The 16,539-nt window shown below is 45.2% G+C and overlaps 1 protein-coding gene across 2 annotated transcripts in view; it reads right to left on the minus strand.

The window, feature by feature from the left end:
* Positions 1–16,539, minus strand: part of acvr2ab (activin A receptor type 2Ab) — a 55,114-nt gene that overhangs the window by 4,540 nt on the left and 34,035 nt on the right. Inside the window, exons 5-10 of one of the 2 annotated variants that reach the window (XM_080024643.1) lie at positions 12,007–12,030; positions 9,467–9,604; positions 7,955–8,098; positions 1,989–2,134; positions 904–1,018; positions 6–144 (exon numbers count right to left, since the gene is read on the minus strand). In XM_080024643.1, coding sequence (XP_079880769.1) covers positions 6–144; positions 904–1,018; positions 1,989–2,134; positions 7,955–8,098; positions 9,467–9,604; positions 12,007–12,030 — 706 coding nt within the window. The remainder of the gene's footprint in view (positions 1–5; positions 145–903; positions 1,019–1,988; positions 2,135–7,954; positions 8,099–9,466; positions 9,605–12,006; positions 12,031–16,539) is intronic. The other variant, XM_080024642.1, reaches the window with a different exon arrangement.

The following is a 16,539-nucleotide window of genomic DNA, read 5'->3' on the forward strand; positions in this document are numbered from 1 at the left end:
CCTACCATCAGCGGCGGTGCATCGTGAGGCCAGCTCCCAGAGCACGAGTCCCAGTGCGTACATGTCGATACGCAGGAAGGCGTCCCGCTGGAAGTTGATGGCCCCCTCCAGGACCTCTGGGGCCATGTAGCGTCTCGTGCCCACCTGGGAAGCGACGGGGGCGGGGCCAGAGGTCAAGGGTCAACACCGAGAGTAAGACGACCAAAAACACTTACAATAACACAACCATGAGTCAATGAATGAGCGTCAACAAACACTGTATTACGGTAAATGACAAATAAGCCTTTTAAAGGTGAGTAAAACTCAAATACTGAGACACACGCGTTCACAGTTGATTGTTTTGTTGAAAATATGTATTTTGTTTATTCACGTTTGTCTATTAAGTTGAAAGACTTAGTTTGTTTGATTTTTGACATCATTTGTTCCATTTGTCCAAAACGTCAGCCCGTACAACCGTAAATAAGACCACGTAGATCTTTTTCAGCTCTTAAACACGGGTTGACTCCCAAAAGGAATGAACTAAAAAAAAAAAAAAAAAGAAGATGAAAAAAAGAAAGGGGTTTCAAATTGAGCCAGATTTGTTTCTATTTTACACGTGTCTTCATATCTCGTTTATTTTAAGGATGAAACGTCATTGACCCATATCTTACTATTTCAGGTTGGTCATTTTCAACCATTTATATATATTTGGCAATTTTTACTTTTAACTTCACATTTTAACTTCTATTTTCTTCTATTATTATTTTATTCTCAATTTTCTCCAAAAAAGAGCGCTGGATCACTGACCCATTAACACCATAACACATTACAGCATGAACACTATACTGTATGTTAGTTATTATCACTAACACGGCGCCACATTAAATGACTTAAAATCACTTTAGATCCAATTTGTGTGTTTACCTGTCCGTGCGTGTCCCCCGCCGACTTCCCTGCCTCAAACTTGAGCGCGAGGCCGAAGTCGGCTATACAGGCCGTCAAGTCGCTCTTCAGCAGCACGTTCTTACTCTTCATGTCCCTGAAATGTACAATATTGAAATAAAATTAAAAAAAATATATATATATATATATATATTTATAAAAATAAAAAAATACCCCCCCCTAGTGGACCAATGGCCAGAATTTTAACTCAATTTTTTTTATGCTTAGTGTAGCAGGGATAGCATGGTTCTATTTTTTCTGAGCAAAAAATTAAAATAAAAATAACAATCCGTACAATAACGCTTTTACGTATTGTAACCAATAATCAAATCAGTCAATTCTCTTCCTGGGGCATTTTTTACTTATTATTCTATTCTATAATACATTTCAAATTCATATTATAAAATACATTGTGGAAAAATGTAGAAAGCAGATTATCAGGCTGAATTCCACGTATATTCCACTCCGTTGTAAACAATTTACGCTCGAATTGACACGATACAGCTGCAATGCAAGAAACATTGTTAAAACATTTTTTTTGAAGAACAAAAAACTTGAAAAAAGTAATAACGCGCTGGTAAAGTATTATTACAGATTTCATAATTTTCCTCCTCGTTTAAGAATACGATATTTTATGGAATGCTTCATAGGAGTACGAGACGCGAGATGTCTGAGTTTAAAAGGTTCATTATATCAAATCACGACATTCAGCCAGATCTGCAGCAAGGATATCAGCTCTGAACAACAGGACAATGAAATATTTCTAAGCACGTTTTAAAGCGCCGAGGCCTTGAGTCACGTAACGTAAGCAATTTGGGGGAAAAAATGGAAAATAATTGAAAAGCTTGTATAACACCGTCTTGTTTCTGGCTTTAAAGTACTTCCTCACACAGGGGGCAGGTTTTACAGGCATCACAGCACTTTTTGATCAATTCAGCTGAACGCAAGTACTTTCCCGTCGGCGGAGATAAAACCTTGACATTGGTCTCTCTTCTTGGTGGCGGGCGAGGGTAGACCGTCGAGGGAAGCCCCCCCCCCCCCCCCCCCCCCACTCGCAGGGTGCGTACCTGTGGGCGATGGAGGGCTTGTGTCCGTCCTTGTGTCCGGGGACGTCCTCGTGCAGGTAGGCCAGGCCCCGCGCCGTTGTCTGGCCGATGAGACACAGGTCGTTCCACGACACCACGTTGGCCTTCAGGAAGTCCGTCATTGAGCCCTGGGTGCAGCGGGGGGAGGGCACATTGAGTCCACCTAGCGCTGGGTTGAGAGGGACACCGCTCGAGAGGAAACGGGAGGCGGCGGGAAGGCTGCCGCTATCGGTGGCGCACCCCTTGAGCGAGACGCGGGACGCCCCATTGGATTTTTCCAGTTACAAGTATAGAGCTAAGTTTGGAAGACCGTGGGCGAACGACCAAACACCCAGGGCGACACTGTCACCGCATAACAAAATGAAGAACATAAAACTCTCTAGAGTTTTCAAAGCCTTTGGATGAGCGACGTATTGGATGGATTAGACCTTGAGTGACTCGGCCTCATCCATGAAATGACACTTGAATGATAATACAAACAAACCTTTCCACACACACACACACACACATGGCAGACACGTTTTTTTTTTCCTCCCCCCCCCCCCCCCCCTTCTCTAAATGTTATCTTTTGGTCCTATAAAAATGCCCTTCTGATCGGAGAAGCGTAGCGCTCAATTTAGCGAGACTTAGAATTCTATGTCCTTTGTGAAAAATTAATAACAGTTGTGTCAAGCTTCATACTGAGGTCAAAACACTTCACTCGGCTACAGTTGTCGACTGTATGAGCAAGCGCTTGCAAATATATCTACCAAGCCGGTCAAAGTGACTCATGGTCACATACTGTATTAAGGAACTGAAAAAAAGCTTGGTGAATAACACTCACAGACAGGAATTTATTTACAGTAGGTACTGGAGTTATGGCCCTGACTAAGTGACTGAGTCAGGGGAGGCTGTAGTTGCAGCACACGACCAGTCGAGGGCATCGCCTGCAAACCAGCAGCAGGCCCGATGATCTTATTGGGATGAGATAAGATACGAGGCCTCGTTGGGTTAGTAATAAGCACAAATAATTATCCCATCAACTTTCTGTGGAAGAACAGAAGAAAGAACAAAGCGTTGTAAAGAGGTATTTTTTTTTTTTTTTTTAATAAAATCACACCTTACATTTACTTAAATTACATCAAGTCCAGAATCTCAACTGTGCTGTGGCAACTCCCTGTTAAAGTGGACCAATTATGATCCTTTTTACACGCGTCAGTATAGGTCTCTGAGGTCCGCTTAACATGTTTTTTGACGCTTTTTTTTTGCTGAAAGGTACCGCTCAGATTATGCATTTGAGCCATTGTGACATGGCTCTAAAGCCGGACCGTTCCAAACCGGGCTGTTTCAGCGTGTGTAGCTTTAATTGTGAATGAGCTGCCAAGCCCCTGGTTCTGAGCCATTGGGGTTTGAGCTTTTCTCCGGGTTTTAATTACGCAAGTAAACTTTCGCTGAATTCACCTTATCGGTACACTAAGACCTGTTTCTGAACAAATGTGTCCTCGGCATAATAGGTCCCCTTCAAGAGGTAAGTGTGAAAAATGTTTTGCTGATTAATTACAGTAAGTCAACAATCTGTATATAATGTTCAGTAAATAATCACTCAATTAAAAGCAGGACAGTATCTTATCTCAGTATACTTAATATATAAGTAATGAGTATTTGCAAGGAGTTTTTGAGGGATGCAAAATTTTGCCTTTTTCATTTATTTATAATTTTTATTTTTTATTTTTTTAAACTGGCAGATTATGGGCTTAAGTCTTTGACCCATTTAAAGATGACAGTTAAAGTGATATTTTACTGTTGTTGCTCTGCATCGTAGACCTCCTACTGGATAGTGCCTGTGATTAAGGGCTGTGTAAATAAAGCTATTTTCTACCTGACGGCACCGACACAGGCTCACACCCGTGTCGGTGTGAATGGGATGTTGGGCTGTGCTTAAAAAACAACAAAAAAACAAACAAACAACAGTGTGTGTGAGATATATATATATATATATATAAAAAGGGTTTAAAAAAAAATTGCTTTGCTTGATGTGGAGATCACAGTACAGTACTGCAAACAGGAGTGTCACACAATAAGTCCAGATAAATATCCTATTTTTCAGCTTTGCCGGAGTGCGTTTGGACGCGCAAATAGAAAAAAATGCATAAAGAACTTTGTTTAAAAATCACTTCCCAGTACGGCAACAACTATTTTTCTTGAGAGTATGCAGCCTCGGGTATTTGTTGACACCAAATACTGACGTTTTCCATTACAATAACACCCAGACCTCTGATTACGAAGACCATTCTTTTTTTGTTCTAATTCATGTATTCACTGCTGTATTCATTCATTGTTGAAACTAAATCAAAACTGCCACTGTGGATTCTAAAAATAAAGATAAGAGATAAGATAACGCTTCATTATGGCCGGGGGGGGGGGGTTCCACTGAAATGAGATTAAAACCCCCATGCAATTACTTCATGCTCCATCGGGTTTGGATACAAGAGCACTTTTTCACAAGCACAAGAGCACAGTATTAGAAATGATAACAGAACGACTTTCATTTGGTGCACTTCAGTTACTGGGCGCCATCTTGTACCGGACGCTTTATCAACTTCTTTGCAAATATGGCGACGTCTAAAAAAAATTAATTCAATAACAGAATTGACAAACCGCGTATAAAAGAAAATATACTCGCGTTTCAGGAAATAGATGGGAGATGACATGTAATAAAATAAAAGAAAAAAAGAAGAGTAACTGAAGTTATGGAGGGGGGGAATCATTCTATCAACCAATTTAAATCGACAAAATAAAAATACAGAGTACTTAACATCTCGCCTCCTAAAAAGTCCAACACTTACACCTGTCCTCGCCAGATGCCATAAGCAGGTGTCTGGACTGCACAAAGCCCAGGAACAAAGTCCAGGATCAGCTCCAGTGTCATTTTTTTTTAAACTGATACGATACAACCCCAAAACAGGTGATTCATGTTTTTCCACAATAACCTAATATCTTCATGTTCTTGACATTCTAATGATCACCCCAAAAAACACACACACACCTATCTATACACACCTTTCGCCCTATATACACACACACACTCACACACCTATTTATACATACAGTATACACACACACACACACACACACACACACACACACACACACACACACACACACACACACACACACACACACACACACACACACACACACACACACACACGGTGTTTTATGCACATTACTATACTATAAATGACACATGATCTAGAGATGAATAAGGCAAAGTTTTGTTTTATTTTCTTCGACTGTATGTACTCAAGAGGTAGTAAAAGGCAAACAGCAGTGCCAATGAAAATCCACCCGCGATTCAGACGTTAAGAACACGTGAAAGTGAACGTCCAAAAGCAAAACTACAGTCGCCACGTATCGTCTTTTCCAAGCGGTAGTCGAACGCGAACGATGAACAACGCTGCAAACTAAAAATCTGCGCAAGGCAACCACCGTAGTCGATGGAAAAAGCCACAAGAAGAGAGGAACGCTGATCCGTGTGAGGCACGACGCCCACCACAGGGTGCATCTTGGCCCGGAGGAGTAGTCGCCTCCTTCCCAGGCAGTAAGTGCAGCGAGCCACCGATCGATGCCAGAAGTTGTCCGACCGTTTTGTTTCAATTGGTTTGGTTCTCTACGTCAGCTCCGCTCCCGGGCCCCTGCCAGCCGTGCCGGGCGCTGGGTGAAGGGGTCGTCTTGAAGATTTCATTTCCCGGCCGTGGAGCTTGAGGGGTCTTTTTCTTAATGGAGTTGAGTGTCTAGTCTATCTGGGGTTAGACCCACGTGGGCTTTTAAGCGCCCATACAGATAACGGATTTGACGGAGGCTGCGGTTACCAATAATTTTTGTGCCGATATTTAATATCGTTAAATCCAAAATTCTTCACACCCCAAACCCCCCCCCCCCCCACCAAAAAAAAGGTGTAAAAATCATTCCAGGATACATGACTGCCTTTAAATGAAGAATCCCCCCCCCCTTTTTTTCCATTATCATGAAACAGAATGTGCAAGGAAAAGCTGTAATCAGACCAATCAGTCTCTGAATAGACAACCGTCCCTTTCACACATTTATTTTTTCTTCCCTGAGAAAGACCATGGAGCAGAGATGGTTTCTGAAATAATCCCCGCCTGCCTTCTCACGGCCCCGGTGTGTTTGGGAACCTCTGCGTGGGTGAAAACGGAGGCCATAAATGTAAAACAAAAACAAAAAGTCGCTTGTCAGATTTTCGTGACAAGCGACCATATTTTATTTAAATCGGGACCAAAAACTGAAACCCGCGACTATTTCCAATCGACTTCACAAAAAAAGAAGACCAAAGTGGAATTCTCCCTCTGCCCGCAGGCGGGGCTGCATGGAGAGGGAACGAGAGGAGGGACGCTGGCGCGGCTTTACGGAAGAAGCAGATTATGTATTATGTATTAATCTGTTCAAAATACCTCAAAGGGATATTTTTCAAGCGCTGAATACTCTTATCAACATGGGAGTGGACAAATATGCAAATACGCATGTTAATTGAGAATCATTAAACAACCCAAAACAACGACAAATATTGTCCAAAATAAAAACGTTAAACGTAAAAGTTAAATAAAAAAAAAAAGGCTGCGCGATCAGAGAGACGGGGAGCGGAGGGTCCGCCCCACCCACTGCGTCAACAATTTGTGCCGTTAAAACGAATTTGCGTCAACGCGTCATTATGCCAATAACTTTGACCCTAATTTTAATGCGACATCAAACTATATCGATAGAAACGGTATTGTCTCGTCCTATATCTCGTTTTAAAATATATGGGTGTACCGTAAAAAGTCAGCAGACAACCCAGCCCGACCGAGGGACTCTTTTCATATTCGAGGTTTATGACATCGACCCGTCGATATCCCACATCCAATAAAACGGCAATATCGGCCGAAACCCCCGGTGTCGTCGGTGTTGGCGGCCTGCTAATCCGCCTGCCCAAAACGCTCGGAAGGCCGCGCAGCCCTCTGGCACGGGCGGCTGCCGCGTTAGCTATGCCACAACACTGTGTCGCCCAGGCGGCAAGGACGGGTCCGTCGGGACATCTGTAGGAAGCTGTGGACGAACCCCCTGAAACGGTCCTCTTATGACGCCAGGACAAGACGTAGTCATCACTACAACAGGAAGAAAGAGCACCAGGGGTATTTGGGGCATAAACATACTGTAGATCCACTGTGTTCTCCACAGCACAGGCATGAAGTGGTGAGGGTTCCTTTTCATAGGTACTCGGTGTGTTATCACGTTTTTTGCAGCTCGGGGGCCGCGGCTCGTTGCAGTGGCACAAATTTGTCCCTGATCTTTTTCGGAGCGGCACCCGTCTGTCTTCGCGATCGGCGCCAGCCGAGTCGGGAAAAAGGTGCTTGTACGGTAGCCTCCCAACTTCCCGCGCCGACCATGCGTGAATCTGGTCTTTTTTTTCTTTTTGCACACATTCATTTTCCCCCCCCCAACTCGAATTGAGCTCTTTTAGCTCCGCCTCCATTCGCTACCGAACCAACCAATCGACGAAATGCGACATCAAGGCGGATTTGAGCAACGTTTACGTCTTTATGCAATACTGCAACCTTCAACTAAATTAACATTTTCTGTACCCTTAAAGTATTTGTCTCATACGTATTTGTCTCATATGTATTTCCCTGGTTATTTGGCCTTGATTTCAGGATGTTATCTATTCTTTTTTCCTTTTAAATAGGAACAGGTTTCTACAGTTAAAGAAATAATCAAAAAAATAAACACTTGAGTAGAAGGGGTCAAAAGTTCATCCAACTAAACTGTCTACGCTATAGAAAGGAAACTGGAACAAGAGGAACTGAAATAGCCTCGGTGATTGGCAGCTGGGAGTTCCAAACCACTTCCTGGTTCCTGGTGTCTTAAGAGCGGAGCGTGCCGATTGGCTGGCGGCAGCGCAGGGTGTCGGTTACCTTGTCGTGGTAGGAGGTGATGAGCCAGAGCTCGATGTCCAGGTTGCTGTGCCGTTTCTCCGCGCCGATGAAGTGCAGGATGTTCTCGTGCTTCATCCCGCTCACGTTGAAGATGTCGTACTCGTTCTGCCAGGACAGCTTGTCCTGAGGAAGAGGGGAAATTTTGGGCATCGGCACCGGGGAAACGCGATCATTCACCGCGGTAGCGCCGCACTTTAGTTGTGATATCCAGCGCAGTAAAACAACATTGAAAATTGCAATACACAATTTTGTCATGATTAATAATAAAAAATAAATAAAAAATACATTAGCTTAATTAACATGGCCTCCTTTATGGAGAAGTTCCGTATGGAGCCTGTTCCCACATTAGACGACTGTTCTGGATCCATTACGTCACACTCGCGCGAGAGGTGCCTAACAACACCCGAGGTGAGGCAACACAGCCTGCTTCATTTGTTTCGGCCATCGCTTCACTCCTGGACGGTCTCAGCTCCCTCCGCTGACAAAGCCCCCGCCCCCGCCCCCTATAACCCTAACACAAAGTTATTAAAACTCCCTCTCTCTCTCTCCAAGGGGGTAAACTGTACAAAGGAGGATGTCTGGGCTACAAAGAAAGCCGTCCTTATAGTGAACAGCTGTCTCAAACCTGGTGAAGAACTCAACGGATCCCTGCGCACCTAGTTATCTCTGAGGAGGGATTGTCTGTACTCTTGCTGACTATTTACCAGCTGACTGATTTGTCTCTGGTTTTTGGCGTCTTTTTGGTTCCTTCGTGATAATGTTGCTGCTGCTGTGACATGACTTACTGAAAATAAAGGAACCTTAAAAGTAAAAGTCTCTCTCTCTCTCTAATTGAATCAAAACATGATAATGCGCGGGATGTTTTATGATTATTTTAGATCCCCCGGATTTAAAATAGCCCCGAATATTATTATTATTATTTTATTTTTTTTATAAAAAATATAGAATAATAAAAACAAAATAAGAATGATAAAAACAGAGCCGGATTACTTCATCTGTCATTCAGATGGTGCGTTAGAGCGCTTGAAAATAATATGATATCGTTGATCCAAAACAGTAGGTTTTGGGTCCCGTGTGTCCTCCGTCTCCCTCCCCGTGCGCAACGGAGACATTGGAGAGGGAGCCATTCCTCTAACCAAAGCAAATAAAAACATTATGTTTTTATTAGGGCTGTCAATCAATTAAAAAAATTAATCAAATTAATAATATGATCTGTAACTAATTAATGAAATTAATCATAAACAAACTCCTATATCAATATTTGCTGGGAAAAAGCCCCCAAATGAAGATAATTCAATTCAAAGAATTATTGTGGAAGACGAGTAAAGCATTGAGTAAACAGGTGGCTTTAGAATTCAATATATTGTTTCATTTCAATATCTTATGAGTTTTCACAAATACAGTGCGTCTTTTTATTTTTTATTTTAAGACACAAATCAGTGAGGAAATCAGGAATTTCCTGTAAGGAGGACTCAATGCCCAGTTGGATACCTGAATGGGGAAGATCTTGACAGCCACGTATTCGCTGAGGAGCTGGGCCTTCCACACGCAGCCGAAACGACCCCTGGCCTTCACCTCGATGAGCTGCAGCGGTTTCTGCCCGAGGATGGGGGATGGGGGCAGGGGGTCCTGGAGGCGGGAGGGAGACATGTCCGAAAGAAAAGAAGAAAAAGCAATCAGTCAGTAAGATAAAAGCAATATTTCTATTCCATTTTATTTATTTTTTTCCTTTCCCAAGGTGGAAAACCTGCTACTAGAGTTGAAGCTGGTGTGGCTGGTAACCTAAACGTGCCGAGTTTTGGTCATCTTACGGAGACTTAAGTATAGAGTGAACTAAGTAAAGCCCAGGTTCTTCCACGTGGCTCTCAGAAATGGTCTCTCTTGGAATTGTTCGCATTGGTGCTATGAAGTCCCCTGATTGGTGCAGATGTATGTGAACGGATATGGCCCCGGTGAGGCCTGGGGCAGGCGTTTTTTGATATTCCCGGAAGTGCACGATCTTCTCTGCGCAGGTCTAACGTATCTTTAGTCTTTCCGCAGCGTGCCGCGGTGAGAAAACAAACAAACAAACAAACAACAAACAAAAAAAACGAAGAAACACCTGCACGACAGAGCAAAAGATGATGACGGATACTCCGGCTCTGCACGGGTCGTCCAAACCGAGGCAGGAAAACCCACGGCCGTGTAACGGGCAAAAACGCTGCACACGAGCCGCCCCGCACTTCCCTCGGCCGCCACCAGAGCCGGGCTCCGATCACCGGCGCGTCGGGGCTCAAGGGGAGTGGGTTTCACCGAGTCAGCAGACCGCAGGAAACTGAAAAACTACACCCACTCTCCCCGTCTTCACCCCCCCCGCGCTCGCCTTAACCCACACCGGCCGCCTCATCGGGTTACGTCCGCATCCGTTTCATCAGCACCACTGGCTCAGACCCCGCTGCGCAGACGGTGCTTTACGGCGAAAACATGCACCCGCGTGCCGTCACGTTCGTCATTCCAACACCTCCTCCTCACCCCGTCGCTTCACCTAAACCAGGTTCAGAATCCCACCGATCAGCTGCTGCCTGAACCGCTATGGTCATAGCGCGACCCGAGGTGACAACATGAAAACTGCTATTTTGAGGTTTTGCCCGTACTCAATTTCAAACAAGTACATTATTATTATTATTATTATTATTATTATTATGACTCAACCTACTTTCTTATTCAGTTACTTCAGCGTTGATATGATATGTGGTAATATGCTTGTCAATGTGCATACATTCATACTTTCTTTAGCGGTCACGGGGTAATCGTTAGAAAAGGTATTGAATTATGTACGAATAATAATGATCATTTGCACAATTAACCGCTTCACCAAAGTGTGGATAATTGTCCTTGTTCCATGTTATAAAAATTATGTTTTTTGACCTACGGGTTAACATACGTGTAGTAAGCAATTCCAAGATGTCTGCTTGGGTTCAAATGCATTTCAATCAGCTTTATGTAGCGTACGGAACTATTTCACAAGAAATGGTTTGCATATTGTAAGAGTAAAGCTGCAAACTATACACGCCATATCCGTTTAATTCATATTACTAGGAGTTATTACAGTACAGCGCAGTAGGGCTGTCTGGAGAAATACAAAACTGAAAAACACACGCATTCAAACAGCGTTTCTCATCTTGCACCGATCATAACATCCGCTTCCAGTACGAGCACCGCGGCCATCTTTTTTTGGGGGGGGGGGGGGGGGGCTGCTTCCCGCCAAATGAGATAAGATATAACTTTATAACTCCCCGGAGGGAGATTCATGCGTAATAACCGCACTAATAACAGCGGTTTATTTTATGGAGCGCGGTGCGCGGCGAAGGCGTTATCGCTAAGCGGAACCTCATACGTCTTGTGCTTTAAAGAGAACACTGGCAGATCTTCCTCGGACAATGAAATATTGACTGCTCGGTATTACTGTATTACCCCCCCAGGAATTGAGTTGAAAAGCATAAAAAAATTGCAAACTAAACAGTACAATAAGGCGTTAGTGCTCAGTATTCAGTGCTTGACGTTGTGTTTCCCTGGGATCCGGCCGCGGCCAGAACCTTTCATTCGAAACGAATCAGTCATTTCAGCCCCATTTCATTTCGACACCGGGGGGGTGAGGAAGGAATCTTTTGTCCCCAACTAGGTCACACCAGACACGGTACTAATCATAGACCTGGACAGGTGTACCAAAAAAAGGGGTGTGAAGAGGGTTGGGGAACAGGGGGGTGGGCTGGGGCGGGTTGGGCAGGGGGGGGGGAGGGGGCAAGGGGTCGGCCTATTTCTGTCATGCACGGTACGTTCACAGCGGGACGCACGCGCGCACGCACACGCACACACACACACACACACACAGTGGAAAACTCACGAAAGTGATGCTTTCGGAGGTGGCCGCTGAGAGTGAAAAGGAGGGAGGACAAGGCGGGATCTGAGGAGCTCGGATCGGGCTTCACAGCCGGGGGGAGGGTGAACTCAAATAGGAGGGAGTGCTGAAACTACATTCAAACTGTGCTTACCTCCACCATTATGTGAAAGGCGTGCTATTCGGAGAGGGACATAAGAGGTAAACAGAGGAATTATTGCATTTTTCCCCCACTCGGTTTTGAGTGAGGAAAAAAAAAAATCAACAAAGAATCAGATGAAGTTTCCAGGTTTCCAAGGTGACGCGGGGTGACTGCAGGGCTCTCTCTCTCTGCAAACATATGGCTGGGGACTCAAAAGGGGCCACATGACTCTTTATTTTGGGTCGGGGGTTCCCAAAACCCTCATGGCAAGGCCTCCCCCCCCCCTTGGAAGGCAAAGCTCTGGCGCGTTCAGATTCTGAACACACACACACTGTATATACACACACACACACACATCGTATATATACATACATAGACATAATATACTGTATACACACACACGCACACACACACACGCACACACACACACAATATATACACACACACACACACACTTTTGAATGAAATCTCAGTACATATCTTCCCGCCCCCCCACAAAAACTAAACAAAAACAATAACAAAATATATTTATAACAAATAATAATTTCGCTGAGGACCCCCCTGCAATTCCTTTGATGACCCCTAGAGGACAGCATACCCCCGTTTGGGAACCCCTGTTTGAGGTCACCACGTGAGAGGAACTCCTGTTTTTATAGACCTGGGTCCCAAGATTAGAAGACGCATATCAACGTCGCCCCGTTCGGCATTTAGCCGACGCCAGAATCCAGAGCGAGGTTAAAAAAACGGCCTCGAAATAAATCCCACCGGGCAGGAGACGTCAACGGCCGCATCCAATCGACCGCTCCGGAGCCTCTCCTAATCACCGCGGAATCCCACCAAACGACATGGCCTCCCAGACGTTTCGGGGACGGCGCGTGTTCCAGGCAGTTTCCGAGCGCCGTGATTCGTCTCAACGCTGTTCTTCTCGGCTTGGCCTCCGGGGAAACGGCGGGGAAGCGACAGTTTGCCCGCCACAGATTGCGGGATCGCTTCGTCTCCGTCGCTCTTTCGGGGTGGATGGAGCTCCATGTAGATTAAGAAATACTTTACAATTCTGCACGGAACCGGGAATGTTAATGAGCGGCCTTTCGGGTCAAGGAGGGAAAAAAAACAAAAAACTAAAAGAAACTTTTCCCGAGTTTGTTTTCTTCTTCGAGTTTTCTTTGCAATTAAAAAAAAATATATAAAAATAAATAAGGATTCCCACACGGGGAATTACTAATAGGATGTGTAAACACCACAAATATCCCTGCTTTGCATGTTAAAGGGATCAAGCTGTTCATCCGCAGCGGTTCTTGAACAGATAGCAAACAAAAAAAGGGAAAAGAATCAAAGATGACAAAGTGTCGTGTCTGCCGACATCCGCGCTGGTATCGCTCCCAAAAATCAACTTCTTCAAAAGGATTAGACACCTTTGCATATTTTTATTCGCCCCGCAAAGCGTCTTCTGACAATGTTTCGGTGGCGGATGCGTTCGCGATATAATAAAACGCGGGCTCGTGCCGAGGATGTTAAACACCTCCGCCACCACTGTATAAGCACTGCCATGAACCTTGACAATAATCCCCAAACGGTGCATCAAGAGAGCACACCGTCAAATAAAACGCGAGCGCAAATATCCCCCTTTTCAGTTTTTAAATATCGCTTTACATCAGTGACTCATAAAAGTCTGTTCATGCGCACAATAAACTCCACACCTTCTCATGTCGTTAAACACATTCACACTTTCCCGGATTTCTCATTTCGGGGGCGGTGTTTCTCAAACCCTGAATCGCTCGCCGACGAGAGCGATTGGGCCGAAAGGAGGCCCCCGGCGCTGTGAAAGCACATTTCCTGCGAGGAATCAGATCTTCGGGGTGAACGGCCGGTTGATTAAGAGCCCGAGAGGAGAAAGGACACTGGATTCAATCCACCTCCAATTTGTAAGTGGTAAGGTGATTAAATATACGATGGAAGAAGTAAGTCGGCTGAAGCTAGCGGCGTGTTTCCCCGCCTGGCCTTTAGAGGGCGGGTAATTAATAGATGTGAAACTAGAGTTCAGTTCGTACAGAAATACAGCTTGAATGAGAACAATCAGCAGCCACGATTGTTAGTTGCTGTACCCCCTCAATAAGAAGTTGTATCATAAGAAATCCATCCAGGATGTGGAATTTCTATTATCATTATTTATATGCTTTGTATATAGATTATTTTCTTATCAGACTAAATACCCTATCATTATTCCCCATCAGCTGACTAATGAGCACTTCACTGCACATTGCACTGTACAATATAATTACCCGTGTGACACAAAAAAACTTTGCCGTTCAAGGTGTTCGGCACCTGATGGCTTCACTTGGAACACGGGCCAGTTCCATGAAGGGGCGACAACAACTTTTCAACTTTACCAACCCCCCGGTTTGCGCCGCCGTCGCCAAGACAACCCGGATGGTCTTACGTTTCCCCTCGGAGCGCTCGCTGGAAATGATCGACACCACTTTGGAAATGAGAAGAGAGAGGGAAAAGTGAAGAAGGTGTTCACCGAGGGGGTACGATTTTATTAATTTCATTTTTTATTACTTTAACTTGATCCATTTTGGTTGTGCAATCACAGACATGTACTGTATACAGAGACGCCGCTCTGACCGCTTCAACACGTCGCCGCCATATTGGAGGCCGTGCATTGGCTGACGCGCTTCCTGTGAGGCGGCGCCGTAAATCCGTCGCTTTCCCGGGGTCTCGCGGCAGTCCGTATACACAGTGATATGGAGGGAAGCAACGTCGACGCCGATGGTGTCGTCATTCTACGTCCGTCACACTGTGCAATCAACGTTAACTTCACGGCGATAAGTAAATGCAGAAGAGTCGTCTCTTGCCCCTTTAAAAATCCCTGTATGCTGGAGTCCGGGTATTGAAATTCAATACTTGAATGTTATTGACCGAACTGCACCAATACCGTCCCGTGGCATTAGAAACCACGTTTCCAAAACACAAGCGGTTAACATCAGTGAGGCGGGAATACGAGTAAAGCTATGGACTGGAAGGGTAAATGCGTCGTCTGAATGTCGGTCCACTAGAACGGCCGTTTTTTTTTTTAAGTCAGGTGGAGACATTTTTACTTACGAGCCGGCGTGAAAAAACATTTCCGAATTGTACCCTGCTCTATGCGCGGCAATATATATATAGATGGATCGTTAAATCAATCAATAAAAATGGGAATATTGTGGAGGTGGAAAAACCCGGAGTCAGAAAGTGAGACTCCACTCCGGGACTTTGAGCCAACCAGCTTCATATTGGTCGCGCCCCATGAACAGAATCCACATGGTTGACGCAAAATCCCGGAGTGGAATTTAACCTTCTGAACCCCGTACTTTCAAACCCCTGGAATGTTGACGTTCCGTCTGAAGATGGTGTCGGACTCTTGTGACCTTGAGAACGAGTGTTTTTGTTGGTTGGCCGCCTACGTGTGCGCGCGCAAACAACACAGACAACACCCACCCACCACCTCCTAAACACACACTCTCTCTCTCTCTGAACAGCGTGTTCAATTTGATTAGAAAGGGGCGGAGACGTGCGTCTGGCCTCCAATAAAAGCTACAGCATAATATTCTCTGCGTTTTCCCTCCAGCGTGGCGAGCTGGGGCGGGTGGAGTTTGGACGGGTCAGGGACGCCGTTAAAAACACTGCTGGGATGTTCTGCTTCTCCGGCGAGGGTGTGAATAGTAGGGGTGGGGAATCGGCAACCAGCACCAGGGAGTGCCGAAGAAAAACAACGCGATGTGACGACCCCCGAAATGTACAAGGCCCCACGCTCTGAACTACGCCCTCTTTCCCGACGGAGGACTTGGATTTGTTTGAGTTTCTCTGATCATTTTACCGCTGCTATGTTCAGTTATGTACGCAAGCAGCCGTTATAGCTCGTAGCAAGTATCATGTTCATTACCAGCTACCCACTGTTTGTTTGTTGACGTATCAATGCACATGTTCTACCATAGAAAAAAAAAAGTTGGGTTTTATTTCGTTAATCGCAACACGGTTGGTGGAAATGGTTGAAAAAAGGGGGATAACGGAGTTATAAATTTTTGGGTGTAAAAAAGCGCGTGTTTTTAAACTTTTTACCGCAAACGTAGAGAACGGCGATGTCATCGCGTGGGATCCCAAGTATCACAAGAGCGTGGTGTTGCGAGAACCCCGGCGATCCCCACCCCTTCATGAATAGGTTTCGTCGCTTCCTCTGTCGCGCATGGCGTCCGACGAACATTTTCTTTGATACGGCCGTCGGGTGGAGGTGTCGGGTGGAGGTGCCGGGTGGAGGCGGCGGACGTCTTGGGGCGGCGCGTCGAAAAGGCTCCGTCGTGAGCGGCATTTCGGCGTATTAAAAATGACAAATTAAAACGGCTGGGGGAGAAACTTTATTCGACACATTATAGAAGCAGTCATCCTCCGAGGGGTCTTGACACCCTTGGATCCGGCGCCTGAAACGGGTTGCCGGGGCGGAGGTGCTTGAACACCCTTGAAGACGTCATATTGGCTTTGGAGATTAGACTTTTGCACCTGAAATCAGTC

Source organism: Zeus faber (genome assembly GCF_960531495.2).
Source record: "Zeus faber genome assembly, chromosome: 2".
NCBI classification, from domain to species: Eukaryota; Metazoa; Chordata; class Actinopteri; order Zeiformes; family Zeidae; genus Zeus; species Zeus faber.